Here is a 22,775-nt window from a genome sequence, read left to right on the forward strand (position 1 = left end):
TAACTCCCTGAAACATACAGATCGGATCCTGTCCTTTGGGAATTTAGAGGAGGAGAGGGATCCAGGAGGCCTTTGTGAAGAAGACAAAGCCCTGTAAAGGCTGAGCCTTGAAGCCATGAAGTACTGAGGAGAGACCCGCCTGAGCAGAGGCACAGGGGTTGGAAAGTGCGGGATGTGATAAAGCTGTCAGTCAGTTCCCCTGAAGCTGGTGTGCGTAAAGGGCTCGTGAGGCCAGAAAGGCAGGTGGGGATAGAGACTGCAACAAAGAGGAAGAATCTATGGGAGGACTGAGTGCAGGAGCTGTGGACGCCGCACCCACTCTCGGGTTTCACACGAGGATGTCCCGCTTGCTCGCGGTTCATCACTACGGTCCTGTGAACTGGAGGAGACAGAGGTGGGATGGACGAGGGCTGTTTCACGAAGGTGGGGAAAACCCCGCAGGGAGCACGAGCAGGACCATCTTGCTCTACCGTGTGCCATGTTCGTGCTGGCGCCGCTGTGTGGGTTTGGTTGGTTTGAGTTTGAATCTTTATCCTTTTCAGTGCCCAGTGAGCCAGCATTTGACGTTTAGTCTTTTAAAGTGACACCTCAGTGGAGTTTTTCCCCAGGTCACATTCTGAGAACTGAGTAATGAGTGAGAACCCATCACTTAAGACAGGACTCAGAAATGCTTCCTGCGGAGACAGGCTTCCTTCTTCTTGTTGACTCTTTGAAGCAACATTAGTATCTGCTATTTCTTTTTTTAAAAAATTTTTAATCTTTATTGGAGTATCATTGCTTCACCATACTGTGTTAGTTTCTGTTGTACAACAAAGCGAATCAGCCATGTGCACACACGTGTCCCCATATCCCCTCCCTCTTGAGCCTCCCTCCCACCCTCCCTATCCCACCCCTCTAGGTCATCACAGAGCGCCAAGCTGATCTCCCTGTGCTCTGCGGCTGCTTCCCACCAGCCAACTATTTGACATTTGTTAGTGTATATATGTCGATGCTACTCTCACGTTAGCCCAGCTTCGCCCTCCCACCCCAAGTCCTCAAGTCCATTTTCTATGTCTACCTCTTTATTCCTGCGCTGCCCCTAGGTTTTTCAGAACCATTTTTTTTTTTTTAGATTCCATAGATATGCGTTAGCATATGGTGTTTGTTTTTCTCTTTCTGACTTACTTCACTCTGCTCACCATTGCTAATTATTAGAGAAATGCAGATCAAAACTACAATGAGGTATCACCTCATGCCAGTCAGAATGGCCATTACCAAAAAATCTAGAAACAGTAAATGCTGGAGAGGGTGTGATGAAAAGGGAAGCCTCTTGCACGGTTGGTGGGAATGTAAATTGATACAGCCACTATGGAGAACAGTATGGAGTTTCCTTAAAAAACTACAAATAGAGCTACCATATGACCCAGCAATCCCACTACTGGGCATATACCCTGAGAAATACTATTTCTTAAATGGACCAGTAATGTCTGTTAATGGAATGTGTTTATCAAAGCAGGACTCCTCAGAGCAAAAGAAAAATTAAAGGATGAATTGCTTCATGAAACCCTTTCCGTGCCACGCCTCTCCCACTCTTGTCCCTTCTAGGTCATCCAGGATATTTCGGGCTCTGAAGGAGGGCTCTCCTTGCCTTGTGATGACTTCCTTTTGTGCCCTAGGACAGATTCAGATTTCCTATGTCAGGCCTCGTTTGAGCCCTCCTCTCCTCTGGGGTGGGAAATTGAACCTCGTTTGTTAGGTGCAAGTAACCTCTGAACCTCTCCTCCAAGGACGTTATTTGATGAGATTTGTATTTTATTTCTCTTTTGCTTCCTTTTAATTTTTTGGAGAATATTTTTTGAGTTCATTTAATAATTTCCCATCACTTCACTGCAGCTACCTTAAATCATCCAACGAGACAGTCTTACGAACCAGATGAGATTGGTCAGTCCCTTCACTGCCAGCCCCTTTCTTTAAGGTGGACGACAGTCATTATAATGAAGCGTGATGTGGATGCCTTTGGGGGAGGAGAGGGAAGGGGGCTTTGACTACTTTGAGAACTAGCCATTCACCCCTGACCCCTGACTTACTACTTGCTAAGCTGATAAGCATTCGCACAGTAGTGGTGGCGAAGATCATTTGAACAGGGTGCCTGTTGAGACGGGTTTAGGTAGAGACTGGAAAAACCACTCAAAGACAGCAGGCAGTTTTCATTCAAGTGGAGAATTCATCTTGGATTTGGAAACATCCCTGACTTGAACTTCTAATAATGCAAACGTAAAAAGCAAAGACTCTGGTACTTCCCTGGCGGTCCAGTGGTTAAGACTTGGCACTTCCACTGCAGTGGGTGCAGGTTCGATCCCTGGTAATGGGAACTTCTGCATGTGCGGCCAGTAAAGAAGCAAAGACCCCTTGTCCCACTTCGGGTATGATGGGAGTCGGAGCTGCACTTGGGGAGGGGAGCCGGCCCCGCGGTACGGAGGTAGGCTGCGGATACTTGGGCTTGCAGCTCCAGGGAAGCGCTTTTCACGTTGTTTTGACCGTGACCCACGAGAGTATATTACACGTCATTATACGCACACACATACTTCAAGCAAACACTTCACCAAACTGTCTACACTTACTTCCTTAAACACACTCTGATATTTTCTTTTTGTGAGTATGCTGGTTGGAACCCAGTAAACTGATGTCCTGACCCACTGATGGGTTTGATCTAGCCTGAGAAGCTGTGAGGGAGCCCACAAGGAGGGGTCTGGCCCTGGCCCTGAGAGCAGCGCTTTCCCCTTTGGATGTCCCTCGTGGTCTGTAAAGCACCTGGATAGTTCTGTCAGAAACTGCAGCCTGGTCTTGGCTGGGCCATGGGGGGTTCAGGAGGGGCTGCCCACACTGGAGGGCAAACAAGAGCAGGTTGGTGGGCCTCCTCATAAGGCGTGGTGTCACTCCATTGAGGCTGCATCTCCTCTGAGTGCTGGAGAGCTGTGTGAGGGGAGGGCTGAGGAAGAGGCTGGCAGGAGAGTGAGGAAGGGAGGCCTGGTGACAATTCCTAAGCCTTTCCCCCAGGATGATGTCAGCTTCCAAAATCCCCAGCCATGACTGGAACAGGGCGGCAGCGGAAATCTCCCTGTTTAAAACGTCAGGCCTGAGTTTCACTCAACAAATATGTACTGACATATTATGTAGCAGTCATAGCGGTGGGCATGGGATGCAGAGATGTCCAAAGGCAAGGTCCCCGCCCTCCTGGAGCTTACGGTCTTAGTGGGGGACACAGACAATAACTAAATAAGATCATATTCAAGAGTGACAGGGGCTCTAAGGGAATAAGAATGGGTAATGGGATAGAAAGTGTTTGGGGTGGAGGCGCTTTTGGTGGGTGGTAGTAAGAATAGGACTTTTTTTTTTTTTTTAAGGAAATGGCATTTGAATTGAAATTGATGAACAGTTGCAAAAATCTGTGCTTCCGAAATGGCATCTTGAGAGCAAAACACAGATTTGCAGGTCCCATCGTAGCCTTAAGGGAATGAAAATATTTGGGGCAGGGCCCAGGAATTTGCATTTTTCTTCCAAATGATACCCATGCTCACTAAAACTGGAGACGTGCTGCCCTGGGGCTTTTACTTTGAGAGGAGGTCACACCTGGTGAACTTTAGGGTCCCTTCCAACTCCCAACTCCCAGAGCCTATGGTTCAGGGAAGGGAACTTATACCTGTGTGAGAGCCAGGCTAGGGAGAGGAGCAGGACCACGTCCGGTCAGACTGCAGGATGGCAGCGAGTGAAATGCGGAAAACGAGCGTGCACAGCCCAGCACACACGTGCACACGCACACCGAGCTCACCCAGGACCCCGCCTCTCGATGGCTGTCCCACGTTCTGAACCTGATCTTCTCAGAGGTGTCCTCATCTGTGTTCCCACTGCCCCTAATTTAATTCCACCGTCCGTGAGGGGTTGCAGATTCAGCAGCTTAGGTGAGGTCCATCTCTTGCTTTGGGAGCATTTCCACAGCTGGCCCCCGCCCTCTCTCCAGGCATCTTTAAGATCCCAGGCCTCGGCTGCCTGTCTCCCCATCCCCACCCCACCCAGCCTCCCTGCCCTACAGAGTTCTCCGTGCTCTGGCCACTGGGGCGTGCCTGGCAACTGACTCCCCCGGAGTATGTGGTTTAAACGGGCCGGCCGCAGCTGCTGCAGTAGGAACGCGCACTTCATCCCAGCCCCCATCCTGTGAGGGGAGGGCGAGGGTTGCCCCAGGGAGCAAGAAAAATCAAGAAACCTCTTTGTATCTTTATGTCAATGCTCTTTATCCCGTCTTCGCCTCCACTTCCTGTGTTGTGGGTCCCCCTCCCCTGGCCTCAGTTTCCCCGGCCATTCAATAGGAGGAACCCCTGGATTTCTTTGGGGGCGGAGAAGGGGCGTTGCTTCCAAAGGAGACCCTCTTCTCACCGCACCCCTCCCGGGCGGCGATCGCCGGGAGGGCCCTCGCAGGTCAGTGGCCGGGCGGCGGCCCGGCGGTGTCACTGTCACAGGCAGGGGAGGAGGCAAGGTCGCAGTCTGAGGCCCCCGCCTGGCCTCGGGCGGCGCTGCCGCGGCCTCGCCAACCGCCGGACCCCGCCCGGTGAGCCGCGCACCCGGGCGCAGCGGTGCCCACACTGGAGGCCGGGCGGCGGCGGGGGCGGCTCCATGCGGTACACGTGTGGCGACGCGATCGCGGGCCAGGTGAGCCGGCGCCATGGGGCAGGCGGGCTGCAAGGGGCTCTACCAGTCGCTCTTCGACTACAAGACCGAGAAGTACGTCATCGCCAAGAATAAGAAGGTGGGCCTGCTCTACCGGCTGCTGCAGGTCTCCATCCTGACCTACCTGGTGGTGTGAGTTCTCCGGGGCTCGGGGCTCGGGGAGGGGGAAGGGCCGGCCGGGGCCGCAGCTGTGGCCTCCGGGGGCTGGGAATTGGACTCGGGGCGCCGGGGGTGCCCTGTGACTGGGCTCTGGGACCCTGCTCGGGAAGGCGGCCCTTCTTGTACCGTTGGGCTTAAGGGTGGGGGGTAAGGAGGGAGCCCTCAACTCCCCAGCGGCTCTTGAGGTGATGAGATGCGCCGGGGTTCCTGGGCCCCCCCCCCCCATTTGTGAGGCTTTCCGTGGGCAGTTCCTTTCTCCAGGGCTGGGGCCGCCAGTGCTAGGGCTTTGGGAAGAGGGCGAGGCTGCAGGGGCTTGGGCTGCAGCTGTCATGGCAGCCCCCCTGGGCCCTAGCCCGGGCTGGCCCAGGCCGGCCCCCGGTGGTTTATTTATAGTCACTGAGCTCAGTGCCAGTCTCCCGGCAGGGGCAACTCAGGAGCCTGGCATGTCCCAGAACTCCCTTCTGGCTGGCTCACCCCACCCGCGGCTGGCCTCTCTGGGGGTCCTGCCCCAAAACGCTCTACGCTCCCTGGCACCCAGCTCTCCTGTCTGCCCCCCTCCCCCGCCCTGCAGGAGCTGGCACCATCAGCTGAGGGGCAGCTCCTTGGGGTCAGCCAGGCACTGTTCAGAGGCCTCACCCCCAAGCAGGGAGTGGACAGGTGGAGAGGAAATGACACCAGACAACTGGGATGCGGATGTGCCTCTTTTATTCCTTCAGTTTAATGCTGTTTAGTCCCTCCTACTTCCTGACTTGGGGAGCAGTAGAGGCTCCTCCAGGGAGGGCAGCCCTGACCTCACCTCACTCCCACCCGGAGGCCGGGCTTCATCCCCGAGCTTCATCCCTAAGACACCTGGCTGCCCCCCACCTGAGGGCCTTCTGTCTTACTGCTCCTCAGCCAGGCTTCCCTTTCCTCCCCTGTGTCGTTAGCGCCCACTCATCCTTCACACCTGGGTTCTCGCATGCTCCTCCCCAGAATTCCCACAATGTAATTACGTGCTTATTCAGGGGATCATTTGCTTAACGTTCGTGCTGACTGCCCTTGTCAGCCTGGGGATGCCATGAGGGCGGGGCCTGCCTGGTATCCCCTAACTGCTTAGGGGACAGGTGTGAAATGAATGAGTGAATGAATGGTTGTTGTTCCTTGAGTATTTGCTGAATGTTTCTGTCCAGGCCAGGCCCAGTGTGTCCCTACTAAAATGGCTGGTTGGCTCAAGGGTCACAACCCTCTCAGAGGTCCTTGGAGATGGGACAGCCTAGGGCCCCAGGACATGCCAGCTCTGCCCCCAGAGATGAGGGTGGAAGCATCCTGGTTGCTGCCTGGGAGAGGCAGGGCATCCCACAGCACTGCTGCAGGACCTCAGGAAGGCGGCTTCCTGCCCTCTTCTGGTTGCAGTTTTCCCAACTTTACCAAGGGGGTTTGACCTGGACAATCTCTAATTAACAGTAACCTCAGTAATAAGTTGATGTGTTATATTCATTGAGCTCCTCCTCTGTGCCTGGCACTCGCTGTGCTAAGCAATTTACATGTGCCGTCTCATTAAAAAAAATTTTTTTTTATATTTTAATGTAATTTATACTCACAGAAAAGTTTTAAGAGTAGTTTTTTTAATGCCCTTCACCTAGATTCCTCAAATGTTAACATTTTACTACATTTGTGTTTTCCTTATCCCTTTCTCTTTCTATGTGTGTGTATACATGTGCAATTTTTTTCTGTTGAGTGGGTTGCAGGCATGATGTCTCTTGATTCCTAAATTCTTCCATGGGTATTTCTTAAAAACAAGGAATCTCTTATTTAATGAAGTAAAAGCATGAAAATTCGGGAATTAACATAAAAATATTATCATCTAAGCAATAGACCTTTTGTAAATTGTCCCCAAAATTACCTTTATAGGAAAAGAAAATCCGAAATCATGCCTTGTGTTCAGTTGTCATGTCTCCTTTAATCTGGAATCACTCCTGAGTCTGTCTTTGTATCTTATGACACTGACATTTTTTGGAGAGTGCAGGATCTTTTAAAAACCATTTTTAAATTGAGGTAAAACTCACATACATAGCATGTAGTTCATCATTTCAACCATGTTAAATTACACAATTCAGTGGGTTTTAGTACATTCACAATGTTGTACAACCATCACCACTATCTAATTCCAGGACGTTTCCATCACCCCCAAAAGAAGCCTGTGTCTATTAACAGTCATTTGCAATTCTCCCCTACCACCATCCCTCCCTTGGTAACCACTAATCTACTTTTTGTCTCTATAGCCCATTCTAGACATTTCATATAAATCAAATCATTACAACATGTGGCCTTTTTTTGTCTGGCTTCTTTCACTTAGCATAATGTTTTCAAGATTTATACGTACTGTAGCCTGTGTCAGTAAGTTATTCCTTTAATTGCTGAATAATACCTCATTGTATGGATACACCACATTTTGCTTATGCATTCATCTGTTGGACATTTGGATTGTTTCTACTTTTTGGCTACTAGGAATAATGCTGCTAAGAACATTCATGTGTAAGTTTTTGTGTGGATATATGATTTCAGTTATCTTGGTTATATACTGAGGAGTGGAATTGCCGGGTCATATAGTAACCTTTTGAGCAACTACCCAACTGCTTTCCACAGCACCTACACCTTTTTACATTTCCACCAGCAAGTACCAATTTTTCTGCATCCTCACCATCACTTGTTATTTCCCATTTTTTGGATTACAGCTGTCTTATTGGGTGTGAAGTACTATCTCACTGTGTTTTTTGATTTGCATTTCCTGACTAAAGATGTTGAGCATCTTTTCACGGGCTTATTGGCCATTTGTATGTCTTTCTTGGAGAAATATCTATTCAAATCCTTAGCCCATATTTAAATTGGATTGTCTTTTTTATTGTTGAGTTGTAAGACTTCTTTGTATATTCTGGGTACTAGACCCTTATCAGTTATGTGACTCACAAATATCTTCTCCCATTCTCTGGGTTGTCTTTTCACTTTGTTGATAGTGTCTTTTTTTTTTTTTTTAATTTTATTCTTGGTGACTTTTGGAAGTTTGCCAATAGAACCTCCTCATAAGTAAACTCTGGAATTCACATGTACTCTTTTTGTTGTTGTTGTTGTTGGGGGTAGGAGTTTATTAATTTATTTTTGCTATGTTGGGCCTTCGTTTCTGTGCGAGGGCATTCTCTAGTTGTGGCAAGCGGGGGCCACTCTTCATCGTGGTGCGCGGACCTCTCACCGTCGCAGCCTCTCGTTGCAGAGCACAGGCTCCAGACGCGCAGGCTCAGTAGTTGTGGCTCACGGGCCTAGTTGCTCCGTGGCATGTGGGATCCTCCCAGACCAGGGCTCGAACCCGTGTCTCCTGCATTAGCAGGCAGGTTCTCAACAACTGCGCCACCAGGGAAGCCCCGATAGTGTCCTTTGATGCACAAAAAAGTTCTTAATTTGGATCAAGTCCAACTTACCTATTTCTTCTTTTGTTGCTTGTGTTTTGGGTGTCAAAGAGTACAGGATTTTGCACTCTAATTTTGTAGAATCCCCCTCAATTTGGATCTGTCTGAGGTCTCCTCATGATAAGTTCCAGGTTGTGCACCGTGTCCTTTAACCATCCTCACCCCTCTGGAAGGAGGTGCACTTAGCCCTGTGTTGACCCCCAGAGTTCATTGGCTCACCCGGGGTCACATGGCAAGTGTGGGTCGAGCCGGTTTCATCCCAAGCTTGCCCAGCTGCAGGGCCTTGGCTCCTGAGAGCAGCAGCCTCTCGCTTCTGGGGTTGCTTGTCACCTCTGCTGCTTGCAGGACTGGCTTTCAGGCGGCAGAGGGAGTTGTGACTCCTGCCCAGGAGCTGGTGGGAAAGGTGGAGCCTGGCCCAAGCCTGACCCCTCCACACCCTGGGGGCCTGAGGAAACTTCCTGAGGGCAGCAATGAGTCTGACGCCCACCTGCTTGCCCCTCCCTGCAGTTGGGTGTTCCTGGTGAAGAAGTGTTACCAAGACACGGACACATCCCTGCAGAGCAGCATCATCACCAAAGTCAAGGGTGTGACCTTCACCAACACCTCAGAGCTTGGGGAGCGGCTCTGGGATGTTGCCGACTATGTCATCCCACCCCAGGTCTGAGCCCCACCCAGCACAAGGGCCCAGGCTGGCAGGGTCTGGATCCGGGTGGGTGACATGGGAAACTGCTTGGGGAGCCAGGGACCTCCATTCACTGTCTCCCTTGGCCTGGGATGGCTGCAGGGTTTGCAGATAGACTCTGCCCAGGTCCTTTACCCCATGCCAAACCCCAGCCCTCCCCAACTGTGCCTTACGGGGCTGCTCTGTTCCCATGAAACCCTGAGTCTGTTGAGACCAAATGGGACCCAGAGAACTTCCAGGTCAGTGTGAGTCAGGTGGCCTGGCACCGAGAGCCCTGCCCTTATATTGGCCACTGTCCCTGGGAGCAGTTCCCTGTGCCGGGGCCGGGCCATCTCATCACTGCCCCTTCTCCTCTCTCCCCTCCTGTATCTCAGCTTGGACCCTGGGGGCTGAGGTCAGAATGGTTTGAGGTTGTGGGCATGGAAGAGACCCCTCTAAGCGTACCTGCTCTGGGACTCCGAGGTCAGTGGGCTCGTGGGTGGGATCCACTGATTTGTGGCCCCAGTGTCTGCAACACCCATGCAGAGATCCCACCACCTGCCAGGCAGCCCCGGGAAGGGGGGACCCCAGATGTCAGGATGGGGTTCCTCAACCTCCCTCTGGTTTCTCAGGGAGAGAATGTCTTCTTTGTAATCACCAACCTGGTCGTGACCCCCAACCAGCGGCAGGAAACCTGTGCCGAGGTGCGTCTTGGTGCAGAGAGCTGGGGAGGGGGTGGGAGAGCTGCCAGCAGTACTTGGGGTCCACCCCTCTCCTGAGGCAGGGGTGTCGACCCCCTCCAAGGGCCCTGGGGGATGTGTGCACCAGCGTGCATACCTGCATTATTCAGGGGAGAAGCAGGTTCTCAAGGGGTGAGCAGCCACAGGCAAGGGAGGAACCCCTGGCCTCACCCTGGGATGGGACCTGGTTCTGAGAAGGGGTCCCTGCAAGCACCTGCCCCCCGCCAGGCACCCTTTCTCTCCTGGCAGAGTGAAAGCATTCCGGATGCCTTGTGCTATGAGGACAGCGACTGCCCTCCTGGGGAGCCTGTTGTGGCTGGAAATGGTGAGGCCTGGAGTAGACAGGGCTGGGGGCAGAAGGGGAGTTGGAACCAGGAGGTTCCTGGCATTGTCCTTCTCCCACCCCTGCAGGAGTGAGGACTGGCCGCTGCCTGTGGGCGGGGAGCGAGCAAAAGGGCACCTGTGAGATCTTCGCCTGGTGCCCGGTGGAGACAAAGTCCAGGCCAGCGTGAGTGGCTGTAACCTCGGGACCCTGAGGAGTTACCCAGTCCTGGGCAGCGGGTCCCAGCCCAATGGTGGAGACGTGTCCTGGGGGAGAAGCCAGGGCACCCCACAAAGGCCCCAGGACCACCCCGACATGATCAAATCGACTGTCCTTTGCAAAGGCTCCGGGGCACCCAGGGAGCACACAGGCTTCAGCCTCCGCACAGGCATGGAGGGGGCGGGGTAGGGCCTCCTGAGCAGACTGTCCTGCTTTGGTTTTCAGGAAGCCACTCCTGGGCAAAGCTGAAGACTTCACTGTTTACATAAAGAACTTCATTCGTTTCCCCAAATTCAACTTCTCCAAGTACGTGGGCCCGTGTGTATGGGACGCTGTGTGGAATGACCCACTGGGTGATGAGGGGGCACCCTTTCCCATGCAGTGGCGGCAGAGCTGTGTCCTTTCGTACTGGAGGATGTTGGGGGGTGGGAAAGCAGTCAGGATCTGAGGGGCTTTAGTCAAGGGCTCAGTGTGGGTCACGCCCGGTTTCTGGCCTGGGAACAGCGAGTCTCACCTTCCTTTCACTGGCTCTTCATGGCCTCCACCCAGGACAAATGTGCTGGACACCACAGACAGAGCTTTCCTGAAGTCCTGTAAATTTGGCCCCAAGGACCCCTACTGCCCCATCTTCCGACTTGGGTCTGTGGTCAGCTGGACGGGGAGCAGCTTCCAGGAGATAGCTGTGCAGGTGGGTGGTGGGGCTGGCCGGCTCTGGGCTTGAGCTCTGCAGTGAGGAGGGGGTGTGGAGGAGGACCCACGCGATGGGGTGGCCCTACAGTCACCTGCCCATGGACTGTCTCAGAATTAGCTGTGCTGCACACTTGCACCTGCGTCTGGCTCTGAGTCCAGGGGCTGCAGCTGAAACCGAGCCAGGAGCCCCACTGGCACCCTGGCTGTGGTGTGAGGTGCCAGTAGGTGCTCGCTCGGGTCATTCCCTTCTCCCTGGAGCGTGAAGCAGGAGGATATGGGCTGTTAGCGACGCACTTTTCTCAGTCACCCCAGAGGTGTGAACCCTGGGCCTTCTTCCCTCCCAGAAGGATGCTCCAGTGGGGCCAACCAACCCCCTGCCTGAGCTCTCCACGAAGAGCTGGCCTGTGACTTGTATCTCCAGAAAGTTCTGTGCACTGATTCTTGTCTCTTTTGCATCAAGGGTGGTGTGATAGGAATTCAGATTGAATGGGACTGTGATCTTGATAGAGCTCCCTCTGAATGTTACCCTCGCTATTATTTTAACCGTCTGGACAACAGATTTTCAGAAAACTCTCTTTCTTCTGGGTACAACTTCAGGTAACTGGGGCTAAGTCTGTCACCTTATGACCCTCTCCACGTTTCGTGTCCTTGCCTGGGTGCCAGCGCTATGACACCCCTTCCTGGGGGTGGGTGTCAGAGTGGGAGGTGCAGGGAGGCTGCCAGGGGGCCTCTGGGAGAGAAGCATCGGCCATGGCTCTGGACCTGCCCTGAAGCTGAGGCCTGGGTCAGGCCCATCAGTGCCTTGGTGGTCCGGGTTGGCCCAGCAGTCGTGGGAAAGCCCTTGCCTCTTGGGGAGCGTCTGGCAAGAACTTCAAAGATCTGAACGAACCTTTCATGTCACGTCAGCAAGGGGGTCTCCAACCTTTCCTGGGCCTGCTGAATGCCAGGGTCCTGGGGTGGGGGGGTTATAAATCTCCAAGGTAGTGGAGCCTGTGTTGCCAAACAGGGAAGACCCAGGTAGGCCGAGGGCTCCCCAAGCCGTGTCTCCCCCAGGTTTGCCAAGTATTACCGAGACGCAGCTGGGGTGGAGCTCCGCACGCTGTTTAAAGCCTACGGGATCCGCTTTGATGTGATGGTGAACGGCAAGGTATGTGGGTGAGGCTCCCCTTCTGAAGCTGGGCAGGTCCTGGGAGGGTGGGGCATGCTGGGGGGGACCCCAGGTTGGCTCTGGTGGAGTCCCTGGGGATCCCGCTGTCCTGCTGCCTTCCTCACCCCACCTTGTCTCTCTGTGCTCCAGGCAGGGAAGTTCAACATCATCCCCACAGTCATCAACGTGGGCTCAGGGGTGGCGCTCATGGGTGTGGTGAGTACCTCTCCCCCACCCCCTTTACCCTCTGAGCACCCGCGGGGGCGGGCAGCAGGGACACTGCCCCACGGGAGTTGTCCCAGTGCTCCAGAAAGAACCAGAACTGGGGAGGTCAGTGCGGATGGGGGTGAAGGGCGGAGGGCTCTCTGGGACTTCACACCCCTCCAGCAGCCCCCAGGTGGCCGTGACTACCTGGGTTTCTCTTTCCAGAGCCAGAGAGGCTTCTGCCTGTGGCTCTGCAGCTGAGGGGGGTTCTCTGGGATCCTGCGCAGCCTTGTCTCCACTTCCGCTAAAGAGAGGCAGGATCCGGCTATACACAGGGCTTCTGAGCCACAGCCCTGTTGACACGTAGGGCCAGATCACTTTTTTTGTGGGGTGACTGTGTGCATTGTAGAGTGTCTGACAGCATTCTCGGCCTCTACCCACCAGACGCCAGCAGCACCTTCCCCCACAGTTGTGACGGCCAATAATGTCTCCAGACGTCGCCAAACTGCCCCCCGGTTGTGAATCACGGGGCTAAAAAGATGAGAGGCAGGGAAGTCGGGCTGTAGTCCAGGTCTGTCCCTTCAGTTGGGCAGAGGGGCCACCGGAGAGGAAGTAACAGCTGGAGGGCAGGGAAAGGCTTCCTCTGGATCTTTCATGCCCCTTTGTTTTTCTGGAAGTTTTTTAAAGACAAGGCAGTCATCAGAGTGGCTCACACCCATACCAGCAAGCCACTTGCCAAGGTTTCTGGCAGCCTTGTCCCTGGTTCCTCTGCCCAGGAGGTCACAGCAGCCCCATGCGGGCTTCCAGGAGGACCTAGGACTGACTTCTTATTGAGACCAGGAACACCACGTCCTGTAGCAGGACTCAAAGAGGCCATGCTCCTGAGAGGTGGTCAGTGGATGAAAGTGGGCCCCAAGGGCCTCCTCTTAACCGCAGCAACATTGTTGGGGAGCCCTGCACGTTTACATAGGTAACTTCCCGAGACAGGGGCCACCTTGAGACATCACTTTCTTATGATGGGGGTAAATCAGAAAACAGGCATCTGGGGACACACTTGTGAAATGAAGGTAAGGGGGAAAAGTGGTAGAGGCCGGGTGGGGGGTGGGAGAAGTGTTCTCTGTGGAACAAGGAATTGATAACCTTTTTGGCATCGGGGGGGGGGGGTATGGCAGGGAAGGCTGTGCAATGCCCAGGGTCAGAGGACCTGCTTCACCTGTGGTCCTCCATCAACCCTCTCCCATCCCCCGCCCCCTCCTCTCTGCGCAGTGGGTGGAGTCGCCCTCTGGTGGAGGAGACTGGTATTCGCGCCATCCACTCTGGTCTGAAGAGCTTGTGTTCAGGTGTCAGTGGGTCGGTCCGCTGGGTTGGCTCACTCCTCCTCATCTTTCCTTGACCGCTGCTGTGGTGTCCTTGTTGTTCAGATACCCTCCAGTCCCTCTCTCACTGCCTACTAGAGGGATCTTCCCGCAATGCCACAATTCTGTTCCTGGCCCCGTTCCCAGGCATGACGAGCCTGTTCCTCTGCAGTGCCCTTCCGGAGCGTTTTTCCCTTTTTCCTTATATAAAATCCTATTCAGCCTCAAGACTCAGCCCAGATGTTCCTCCCCAGGCTGAGTAGGGTCCCATCTTCTCTCTGCTGCCCCTGCTCCTGTCCCCATCATGGGACATTGTCACTGTCATAATTTATATGCCCGCCTCCTGCACCAGAGGGGGAGTCCCCAGAGAGTCTCATTGGCTTACTCTTTCCCGCACCCCAGGGCAGTGCTCAGCAGACACTGGCTGAAGGCGTGATCCGATGGGATCAGGGGTCAGACGGACCACTGGCTAACTCTGGCTCTACCATGGAGCAGCTTTGTGGCCTTGGACAAAGATGCCTCTTTCTGAGCGCAGCCCCCCTCAGGGGTTGCTGCAGGATCAAATGGGATGTAGTTGGTGTCAAGTGGCCGGGTGCTCTCTGGAAGTCTAGGATCCTGAGTCAGGGACCCCCAACTCTTTTGCAGGGGTCTTTCTTCTGCGACTTGGTACTCATCTACTTCATCAAAAAGAGCCACTTTTACCGAGACAAGAAATATGAGGAAGTGAGGTCAGTTATGCTTCCTCCCAGCAGCCCTAGGGGAGCCCACTAGGTCAGCCTCTCCCCCTCCCGGGCTCAGAACTCTTACCCTGGTTTTATGTCGGCGTTTGGCGGGTAGAGGCAGGGCTGAATACGGGGAGCTCCCTTGGAAGGGCTGGGTAAGGCGGAATGTTCTGAGTACCGGCTCTACAAAACTGGATTCTACTTCAGAGCAGCTGGCAGAAGACAAGACCACCCAGGCCATGGGCAGGAGACCTCGTTTCCAGGCCTGGCCCTGCCACTGTCTCCCCAGGTGACTTTGGACCAGTCCCAGGCCGCCTTGGGCCTCACTTTCTCTGTGAGATGAGAGAGAGTGTTGGTTTACATACAGTGCCTTCCAGCACCTACAATTTTAGGATTCTTGGACTTGGTGGTCCTGGTGAGCTGGGGTTGAGGGAAGCTGGAGTGGTAAGGGAAGAAAACAGACTTCCCCCCCCTCACTCTGGGGGCCTAGGGCAGTGGTGTGTGTGTTCGTTCGTGTGTTCAGAGGAGCTGGGATGGGAAATGCACCGGGCGCTGCTCCCTCACTCCCACCCCCACCTGGGACGGGGCGGAGGGCCAGCCTGCATCTCTGCCTGGACTGAACCCCAGCCCTGGTTCTCTGGCTGAGCCCTAAGCCCTGACTGCACCTGCCACCCCTGCTGAGCTGCTGGGGGAAGAGGGGCACCCCCTGCAGGGCGAGTGGCTCACCAGTCCCAGGGAGGAGGTGGGACCCACAGGCCAGGGTTAATGGGTCATGTCCTGCCCAGGGACCTAGAGGTCCTCGCCCGAATGGCAGAGTCCTCGCAGCAGAGCGTGGCCCCGGACGCGGCGGGGCTGGCGGAGCAGCCAGAGGTGCAGGATGGAGTCGGCGCCCAGGAGAATGGCTGTGTGTGCCGGCAGCTCCTCCAGCCTGCCAGGTGAGGGGCTGCCCAGCCGAGGGCCGGGAATGAGGCCCGCAGAGACAGCCCAGCTGGCTACTGTGCTCCCTGCTCTGGGTGACCTGGCCCCAAGGCAGGATGCCAGGGACCCAGCAGAGCCCATCCAAGCTGGACTCGGGGGGAGGGGTGCTGGTGGTGCTTTAGCCCCTCCACGATGCCCGTTACCCTCCAGTACCCCTGAGCGACCACAAACCTGTCTGCTTGCTATGCTGTGCCCACGTTAAGACAGTAACAGTACTATCATTTACTCAGGCTTACTCTGCTGGGCACTGCTCTGAGTTCTTTGTACATGTGAACTCTTTCCAGCAACCTAATGAGGTGGACATTAATATTTCCTGTTCTAATGAGGAAACTGAGGCTCAGAGAGGTCAAGTAACTTGCTCAAGTCACACAGCTAATAAATGGCAGAGCTGGGATTTGAACCTGGGCAGTGGGTTCCTAGAGTCCAGTTCTCCATCAGGTTGTTTTGCCTTACCGGCCCTTCATCCCTCCACACCTCATCACATGCCTCCCCCTAAGCTCCTCTTTGATGTGGAAATTCTGGAGCTGCGCTAGCCTGAGGACAGTGGTGGCTGTGCTGACAGGTGACCTGCAGGCGGCCCTTCCCTGAGCACTGCCCAGAAGCCCCGGGCAGCCTGGCGCTTTCTGTAGACCTGACCACAGCCTGGCGTGGGAGGGAGCCCTGGGCTGAGTCAGGAGGCAGCCCTCAGGCCTGCTCTGCTTCCCTGCCTCGCTATGTGCCCCTGAGCAGGTGCCTGGCCCTTTCTGGTCCTGTTTTCCTTTTTGTTCCGGGGGGGGCTGGACACAGGGGAACCTCCAGCTCAGTGAGTAGGGTTCCCTGACTCTCCTCTCGTGAACTACGTCAGAGGCGTTCACTGACCTGGGGCTGGCTGCCCTCTGCTTCGAGCTTCCATTCTCTGCTGACTCAGCGATTGGCAGCCTCCAGTGGGGAGCTGGGCCTGGGCAGGGAAAGAGAGAGCAGTGAGCCAGGATGGAGAGGGAAGGCAAAGGATGGAGAGGAGTGAGGAAAGAACAATGGAGAGGCTGGGAGATCTGCTGGGGTAGGCCTGTGCCAGCAGCCCCCCACGTGCTCCCTGTCACTTCCTGGGTGCTCACCTGAGCTCCTTCGCCTACCAGAGGAAAGAGCGGTTGCCCTGCTGGTCCTGGCCAGCCTCGCCTGTTGCTGTGGGGCCGCAGCGGCTGCTCACTGCTGGGCCAGCTCCCGAGGCCGCGGCCTGAGCGCCTCCCCGTGCCTGGGCTGCGGCCAGGGAGCCCTCAGACTGCTGCTGTGAACGCTCCCTGCCTGCCGCGCTGCCAGCCAGAGGCTTCTGCAGGCGGAGCCTGCCTTTAGGGAGGCCGTCCCTGCCTGCAGGGCTCCCAAGCGTCCTCTGTGCCCTGTGTGCCCCCACCCGCCCACACACAGGTCTGGCCACCAGGGGAATGGAAAGGTGAATGTGGAGCAGCTGCAGAACCTGCAGACCGTGGAGGCATAGCCAGAGCTGTTGGCTGACAGCAGATTTGGTGAAGATTTGAGGGCAGAACTGCCCACAGCTCTGAACTGGGAAGAGTCATCGTCATCCACATGGGACGGGGCTTCCAGGCACAGCCCTCTCTCCTGCGCTTTGGGATCCTGCTACAAGCTTTTTGTTGTGTGTGTGCGGAGGGGAGCCTCCCAGTGGCCACAGTGGCTCATGCAGAAGAGGCCCTGGGGAGGGGAAGGGTGGAGGGCAGGCCAGGGGCCTAGAGTGTTTTCATTTTTCCTGAGAACTTATTAGTAGGGCATTCAGTTATTCATTCACACAACAAACACTGATGCCTGCTACGGGCTGGGCCCTGTCCAAAAGATGCTTGAATGAGACACTGACCTGGCCCCCAGGGAGGGGGGCATGTATGTAATTCCCTTCAGAGCCGACAGACATGACAGCTGGGCCCAGGACTCTGGCCTTCCTCCAGCCTCTAGCTGAGACCTGCACAAATCCCTAGAGCGAATGATGGCTCCTCAGAGAAGGACCTTGACCAACACCCAAGGGGACATGTGGCCTTGCCCCCAGGGGTGAAATTTAAAGGTGGCCAAGGAGGCAACTGGGAAAGGACTGGACCTGTGAGGAGGCAGCTGGCCATGAGGAAGGAGAGCCTCGGGAAGCTCAGGGGATAGCGTCTCACCCAGATGGGAGACACATCTGCCTGTGTGGTTTGGCTCTCACTGTTCTGTGGGGCTTGCAGTGTCCCTGCCCGGCTTCCCTCCCTGTCTCCTCTAGAGCTCCATCTGAAGGGCTAATGAGATGATGAATGGTGCTCAGTCGTCAGGTGGAAACAGTTGTTACTAGGTTGGCCTTCAACCCCCTCCCTCAGTGGCTGTAAAGCACTGCTACTGAAGTGTGGTCTGGACCAGCAGCGTCCGCATCGTCTGGGAGCTTGTTAGAAATGCAGTCTCAGGCCCCTCCCTCATCCCCCTAAATCAGAACCTGCATTTCAGCAAGACTCCCAGGTGATTCATGCGCACGTGAAAGGTTGAGAAGCAGTGCTTGAGGAGATATACAAAACCTGGTTCTCAAAAGGTCAGTTTTGGTGAGTGGCATCAATTTCCAGGTCAGACTTAGCGCAAGCTACCTTGAGACCAAGCAGATTCCCCCCTTCCCTCCCTCGGGAAAGTGGCATTATGCTCAATTCATTTAAATTAAAATATTTTGACTAGGTCATACTTAAATGACTCAAAATTTAAGAGGTACAAAAGAACAGAAGTGAAAAGCTTCCCTCCCACCCGTCCCGGAGGCAACCTGTGTTACCAATTCCAAGAGGCTCACCTGTCTTGCTGAGAATCCACTGGGTTACTCACGCCTTCCCTCAGGAAATGAAGTTTTCCTGCCGCCTGCAGTCAGACCAAGTCTCCTCTGTCAGATGCAAGAGAATATGCTGGGCTAGGGAGCCGGCTGGCTCGCTTCTCCCTCTGCACTGGCTGAGGAGCCCCAGCGAAAACGCAAGGGGAGGGGTCTAGAACTCAATCATGGTTGTTGAAACCAGCTGGCAGCCCAGGCCTGCAGTGCTGCCCGTCACCCAGCAAGCCTGGGTGCTGTGTGCTCGAGCACCTGCCCTGACTCGAGGGAGCACCCTCTCTGGGAGGACTCTGGTTCTCCTCCGCACAGAGCGGGGAGTAAACATCCTTCCACTGGGGCCTTTGGACAAGAGGGTTGGAGGGGTGGAAAGGTCTCTGGCGAGGCTGGCCTCTGGGGCACAGGGGTGTGGTCCCCAGAACTGGACCCCTTCTAGATCAAGCAGCTCCTCCCCTGGGCTGCTAGGTGACCTGTCAGCAAGCCCAACCTGCTGTCTGAAGAGAAAAGTGAAAACTCCAGGTGATTTGCTGTGGTTTCACTTCCTCTCTAAGGCTAACCCTTGGATATGATAACACAGCATGTTACTTATACGTCTGGGAGTGAAAAGGGCAGGGGTCACGGCCACTGAGGAGCTGGGTCTGGTTTCTTCTAACCTGCTTTTGGAATCGCTTGGCAGCAGCCGTAACACTTCGGGACAGCTGTGCTATTTGTTTCATACCGGAATGGAAATGTCTCCCTACAGCTACTCCTTCAGTCAGTAAATATTTATTGAGTGCCTGTTGTGTCAGGTGTTGCACTAAATGCTGGTGACACAGTGGCGAGCAGCACAGAAACGGTCCCTGCCCAGGTGCTCAGAGTCTAGAGGTCACACATCAATCACAAACGGGATGGGGTGCTTTGAGAGTCCTCAGTGAGGAGGGGCCAGGTTTCCACAAGGAAGTGACACACAAGTTGAAGTCAGAAAGGTTAGTAGCAGTCTAACTAGGTGATGGGGGAAGCATCCAGGTCAGGGAACCGCATGTAGAGAAGACGTGAGAAAGAGCAACTGAGGAACTGGAATGCAGACGGTGTCACTGGAGCAGCTTCTGTGAGGCTTTCATCAAGTTAACGTTCTTTAATTTTAAGGGTTGCCCCTTTAAACTTACTGCCATGGAGGACTTAACCTAACTGTTTCTTCAAGTCCAGCAAAGCTTTCCAGGTGGCCTCTCCCGTACATGTCAGAGGCCCCATGCTCAGGAAGCCAGACTGGCCAGCGGCCCCCATCAAAGCTTCTGGATGGTGTCACACACAGCCAGTTCCCATGCTTTTGCACAGCATCACCCCTGCCCACGTTTTTGCAGAAACTTGGTGAATGAGTGGGAGGCTCATTAATCTTACAGAAACTGGCTTTGAAGTGGGAAGAAGAGAAGCAGGAACTTGAGCACTTTGCAAACTTGGGAAAGCCCCTTTCCCTCGGTGCACCTCATCAGGAAGATGATCATGCTAGCCTCTCAAGATCTTTCCATGCTGACATTTCAGTATCACAAGAATTGTCTATGCTTATGTTCAAGCCCTGGCCTAAAGCCATCTACCTATTCCATGCCTTTGGAGTACCATGACGCTGGCCAATGGGAAAGTTTCAAATTGGGTGCTATTAACGTGACATCGTAGGGACCAGCCATTGAAAGAGCAAAGTGCGGGCTTCCCTGGTGGCGCGGTAATTGAGAATCCGCCTGCCAGTGCAGGGGACATGGGTTCGAGCCCTGGTCCGGGAAGATCCCACATGCCCTGGAGCAACTGGGCCCGTGCGCCACAACTATTGAGCCTGCGCTCTAGAGCCCGTGAGCCACAGCAACGGAGGCCCACGCACCTAGAACCCGTGCTCCGCAACAGGAGAGGCCACTGCAATGCGGCGAAGAGTGGCCCCCACTCACTGCAACTAGAGAAAAACCCGCAGGCAGCAACGAAGACCCAGTGCAGCCAAAAATAAAATAAATTTATAAAAAAAAAAAAAGCGCAAAGTGCCCTTTACTCCTGATGCAGTGGTCATCAGGACTGATCAGTCACGGATGCCTTTTTGTGCCCCCCAAGCCCATCAGTTCCTTTCTCAGTGGCTAGCTGACCCCTGGGGATAAAGGGGGGGAATGTGACTTCCTCCAGGTTATCTCTGAGTACCCCAGATAGGGTCTGCAGTGCCCTGGGAAGTCCTTAAATCACCCCATTTGGAATGGCATCTTGCACGTCTGGAAAAGGGCTCCACTTGGTTCCAACCTGCCCCCCACCTCTCCAAGTGGTACAACTCTCCTCAGAGCATATTCTCCAGTGGACCCAAGAATGCTCTCTACAAAAGATACCTTTCTTTCAGCTGTTTCCCCTTAGGCCAGCACACAGAATTAAAGGGGGGAGATATCAAGCATTTTCTGGGTCCTGACCAGTATATGTATTTTCTGACATTTTAATTTGGTTATAAAATAAAAGGTGTTAACTTTAAATGTCCTGATCTTTTCGCCTTCATATTTTCATGGATACCTGGTGTTTTAGAGGAAAATGTAAAGAAGGCAAGACCAAAAGAGGCAGACACAAGAAACAAATAGTGAGCAATATATTACTTTCCTTACTGTCTTGCAAAGAAATTCAAATGAAAGGAAACTCTTTAAACGAGCAAACATTAAAGGACTAGGAAGGCACTGATAAAACTGGTCCTTTTCATTTAATGAGTATAATCTGATAAAACTCTGGAAAGCATTTGGAAACAAGTTTTTATCTTTTAGTAGCTTACTAAATTCCCTCAAAATGATATAGATGTGAAGACATGCACTGCAGTCTTTTTTATAATAACATTTCAAACAATTTTACTGCCCAACAATAGAGGAATGGTTAAGTAAATCAGCTCACTTTTCGCCATGCCCCCCAGCAGGACTCACCCTGCATCAGGACTGAACCCTCCCTTCCCACTTAGAGAAGTCCCTGAAAGGACCAGGGAGGTTGGGAGAGGGGGTGGGGTATGTAAACCATGAACGTGAGCATCTTCATTGGTGGTCAGAGAAAGGGTTCAGAGGTGGTCACTGGGAGAAGGAGGCAAAGCTATCACCTCAGCCGCTTCCTGGCTTCATGTGAAAACATCTGGTCCAGAGCCCAAAATGGGATTCAGGAGGCCTGGGCCTCTACTATTGGTCACAGGTCACCACCTACTATCTGTAAAAGGGGACCTGAATTCAAGTTCTCAGATCTAAATCTGATTCTTTTCTAAAAGTCCCAATCTGATCACATTGCTCCTAGCTAAAACTTTCAAAGCCTCCCCCCAATTGCTATTAGTATCAAGGGCAAACTGTAATTGAGCAAGACCCTATGTGGCCTTCCCAGGACAGAATGTCCTCCACATGCCTCCTGTCTGTAGAAAAACTTTAGCTTCCTAGGCTTTCCCCCAGTTCCAAAGAATAAATTTAATCAGAGAAGGGAGAAAACACAGAAAGAAAGGAAAACAGTCAAGCAAGACGAAATAATAGCTAAACTAAGTCAAAGACCTTTAGTTCCTCCTCAAGGGCTATAGATAACATTCTGAGCCACGTCCTTTGAGCTGTTTTGCAGATACTGAAACCCTCACCAGGTGGAAGAAGTTAACTGTGTGCTGCCCACAAGCAGTAGAACCCAGACCTGTTAGAACCAGAAGGTTGATGATGTTGGCTCCTGGTCACCTCAACAGCAACCAATCAGAAGACTGTCCACAGGTTGATCAGGCACCCTGCAAGCCTCTCCCTCACCCTGTCTTAAAAAACCTTTGCCTGAAAGCCATCAGGGAGTTTGGGCCTTTTAAGCACTAGCTGCCTGGTCTCCTTGCTTTGCGCCTGCAATAAGCACTGCACTTTCCTTCACCACAACCCAGTGTAAGTAGATTGGTTTTACCGTGCATGGACAAGTGGACCCAAGTTTAGTTCTGCAGCGAAACCTCCCACTGTGCTCTACCTCAGGGCCTCTTCTAACTTTTCAGACACAGGCCAAACTCCTTTGTTCTCACTGGCCCTCACACATGCACTTTCTTGCAAGTAACCCCTTCTCCACACTTGACTGTTACTCAACCTTTGCATCCTAGTTGTAATGTTATTTCCTCAAAGAAGCTACCCCATGGGCTTCCCTGGTGACTCAGTGGTTAAGAATCTGCTTGCCAATGTAGGGGACACAGGTTTGAGCCCTGGTCAGGGAAGATCCCACATGCCACGGAGATACTAAGCCCGTGTGCCACAACTACTGAGCCTGTGCTCTACAGCCCGTGAGCCACAGCTACTGAGCCCACGTGCCACTGAGCCCACATGCTACAACTACCGAAGCCTGTGCGCCTAGACCCCATGCTACGCAACAAGAAAAGCCACCGCAATGAGAAGCCCATCAATACTAGAGAAAGCAACAAAGATGCAATGCAGCCAAAAATAAATAAATAAAATAAGTAAATTGAGAGATTGGTTCAAGATGGTGGAGTAGAAGGACGTGCTCCCACTCCCTCTTGCGAGAGCATCGGAATCACAACCAACTGCTGAACAGTCATCGACAGGAAGACACTGGAACTCACCAAAAAAGATACCCCACATCCAAAGACAAAGGAGAAGCCACAACGAGACGGTAGGAGGGGTGCAATCACAATAAAATCAAATCCC

General features: G+C 53.6%; 2 protein-coding genes across 7 annotated transcripts in view; both read left to right on the forward strand.

The window, feature by feature from the left end:
• Positions 1–10,549, forward strand: part of ITGAE (integrin subunit alpha E) — an 82,485-nt gene extending 71,936 nt beyond the window's left edge. For 2 of the 6 annotated variants that reach the window (XR_003792097.1, XR_003792099.1), the window contains 4 exons: positions 8,808–8,958; positions 9,357–9,444; positions 9,594–9,665; positions 9,951–10,208. Coding sequence is in view for 1 of the 6 variants with exons in the window: in XM_029213341.1 (XP_029069174.1) it covers positions 8,808–8,958; positions 9,594–9,895 (453 nt within the window). In the remaining 5 variants the exon portion in view is untranslated. Of the gene's footprint in view, positions 1–8,807; positions 8,959–9,356; positions 9,445–9,593; positions 10,210–10,467 lie in introns of those variants that run through there. The other 4 variants (XR_003792096.1, XR_003792098.1, XR_003792095.1 and 1 more) reach the window with 4 other exon arrangements.
• On the forward strand, positions 9,967–20,935 carry P2RX5 (purinergic receptor P2X 5). The gene is made up of 9 exons (XM_029212914.1): positions 9,967–9,973; positions 10,443–10,548; positions 10,792–10,930; positions 11,393–11,529; positions 11,986–12,079; positions 12,230–12,295; positions 14,284–14,366; positions 15,146–15,295; positions 16,740–20,935. Exons 1-9 carry the CDS (start codon positions 9,967–9,969, stop codon positions 16,807–16,809), a joined length of 852 nt encoding a protein of 283 aa, XP_029068747.1. The 3' UTR covers positions 16,810–20,935.
• The last annotated feature ends 1,840 nt before the right edge of the window (positions 20,936–22,775 follow it).

The sequence above is a fragment of the Monodon monoceros genome, unplaced genomic scaffold (genome assembly GCF_005190385.1).
Source record: "Monodon monoceros isolate NGI ecotype Baffin Bay Population unplaced genomic scaffold, NGI_Narwhal_1 Super_Scaffold_9, whole genome shotgun sequence".
NCBI classification, from domain to species: Eukaryota; Metazoa; Chordata; class Mammalia; order Artiodactyla; family Monodontidae; genus Monodon; species Monodon monoceros.

Bases quoted from the DNA above. Each gene is read 5' to 3' on its own strand.
- P2RX5 (XM_029212914.1), top strand. The intron at 11,530-11,985 runs GTAACTGGGGCT...TGTCTCCCCCAG, and splicing joins TCTTCTGGGTACAACTTCAG to GTTTGCCAAGTATTACCGAG. The intron at 15,296-16,739 runs GTGAGGGGCTGC...GCCCACACACAG, and splicing joins CAGCTCCTCCAGCCTGCCAG to GTCTGGCCACCAGGGGAATG.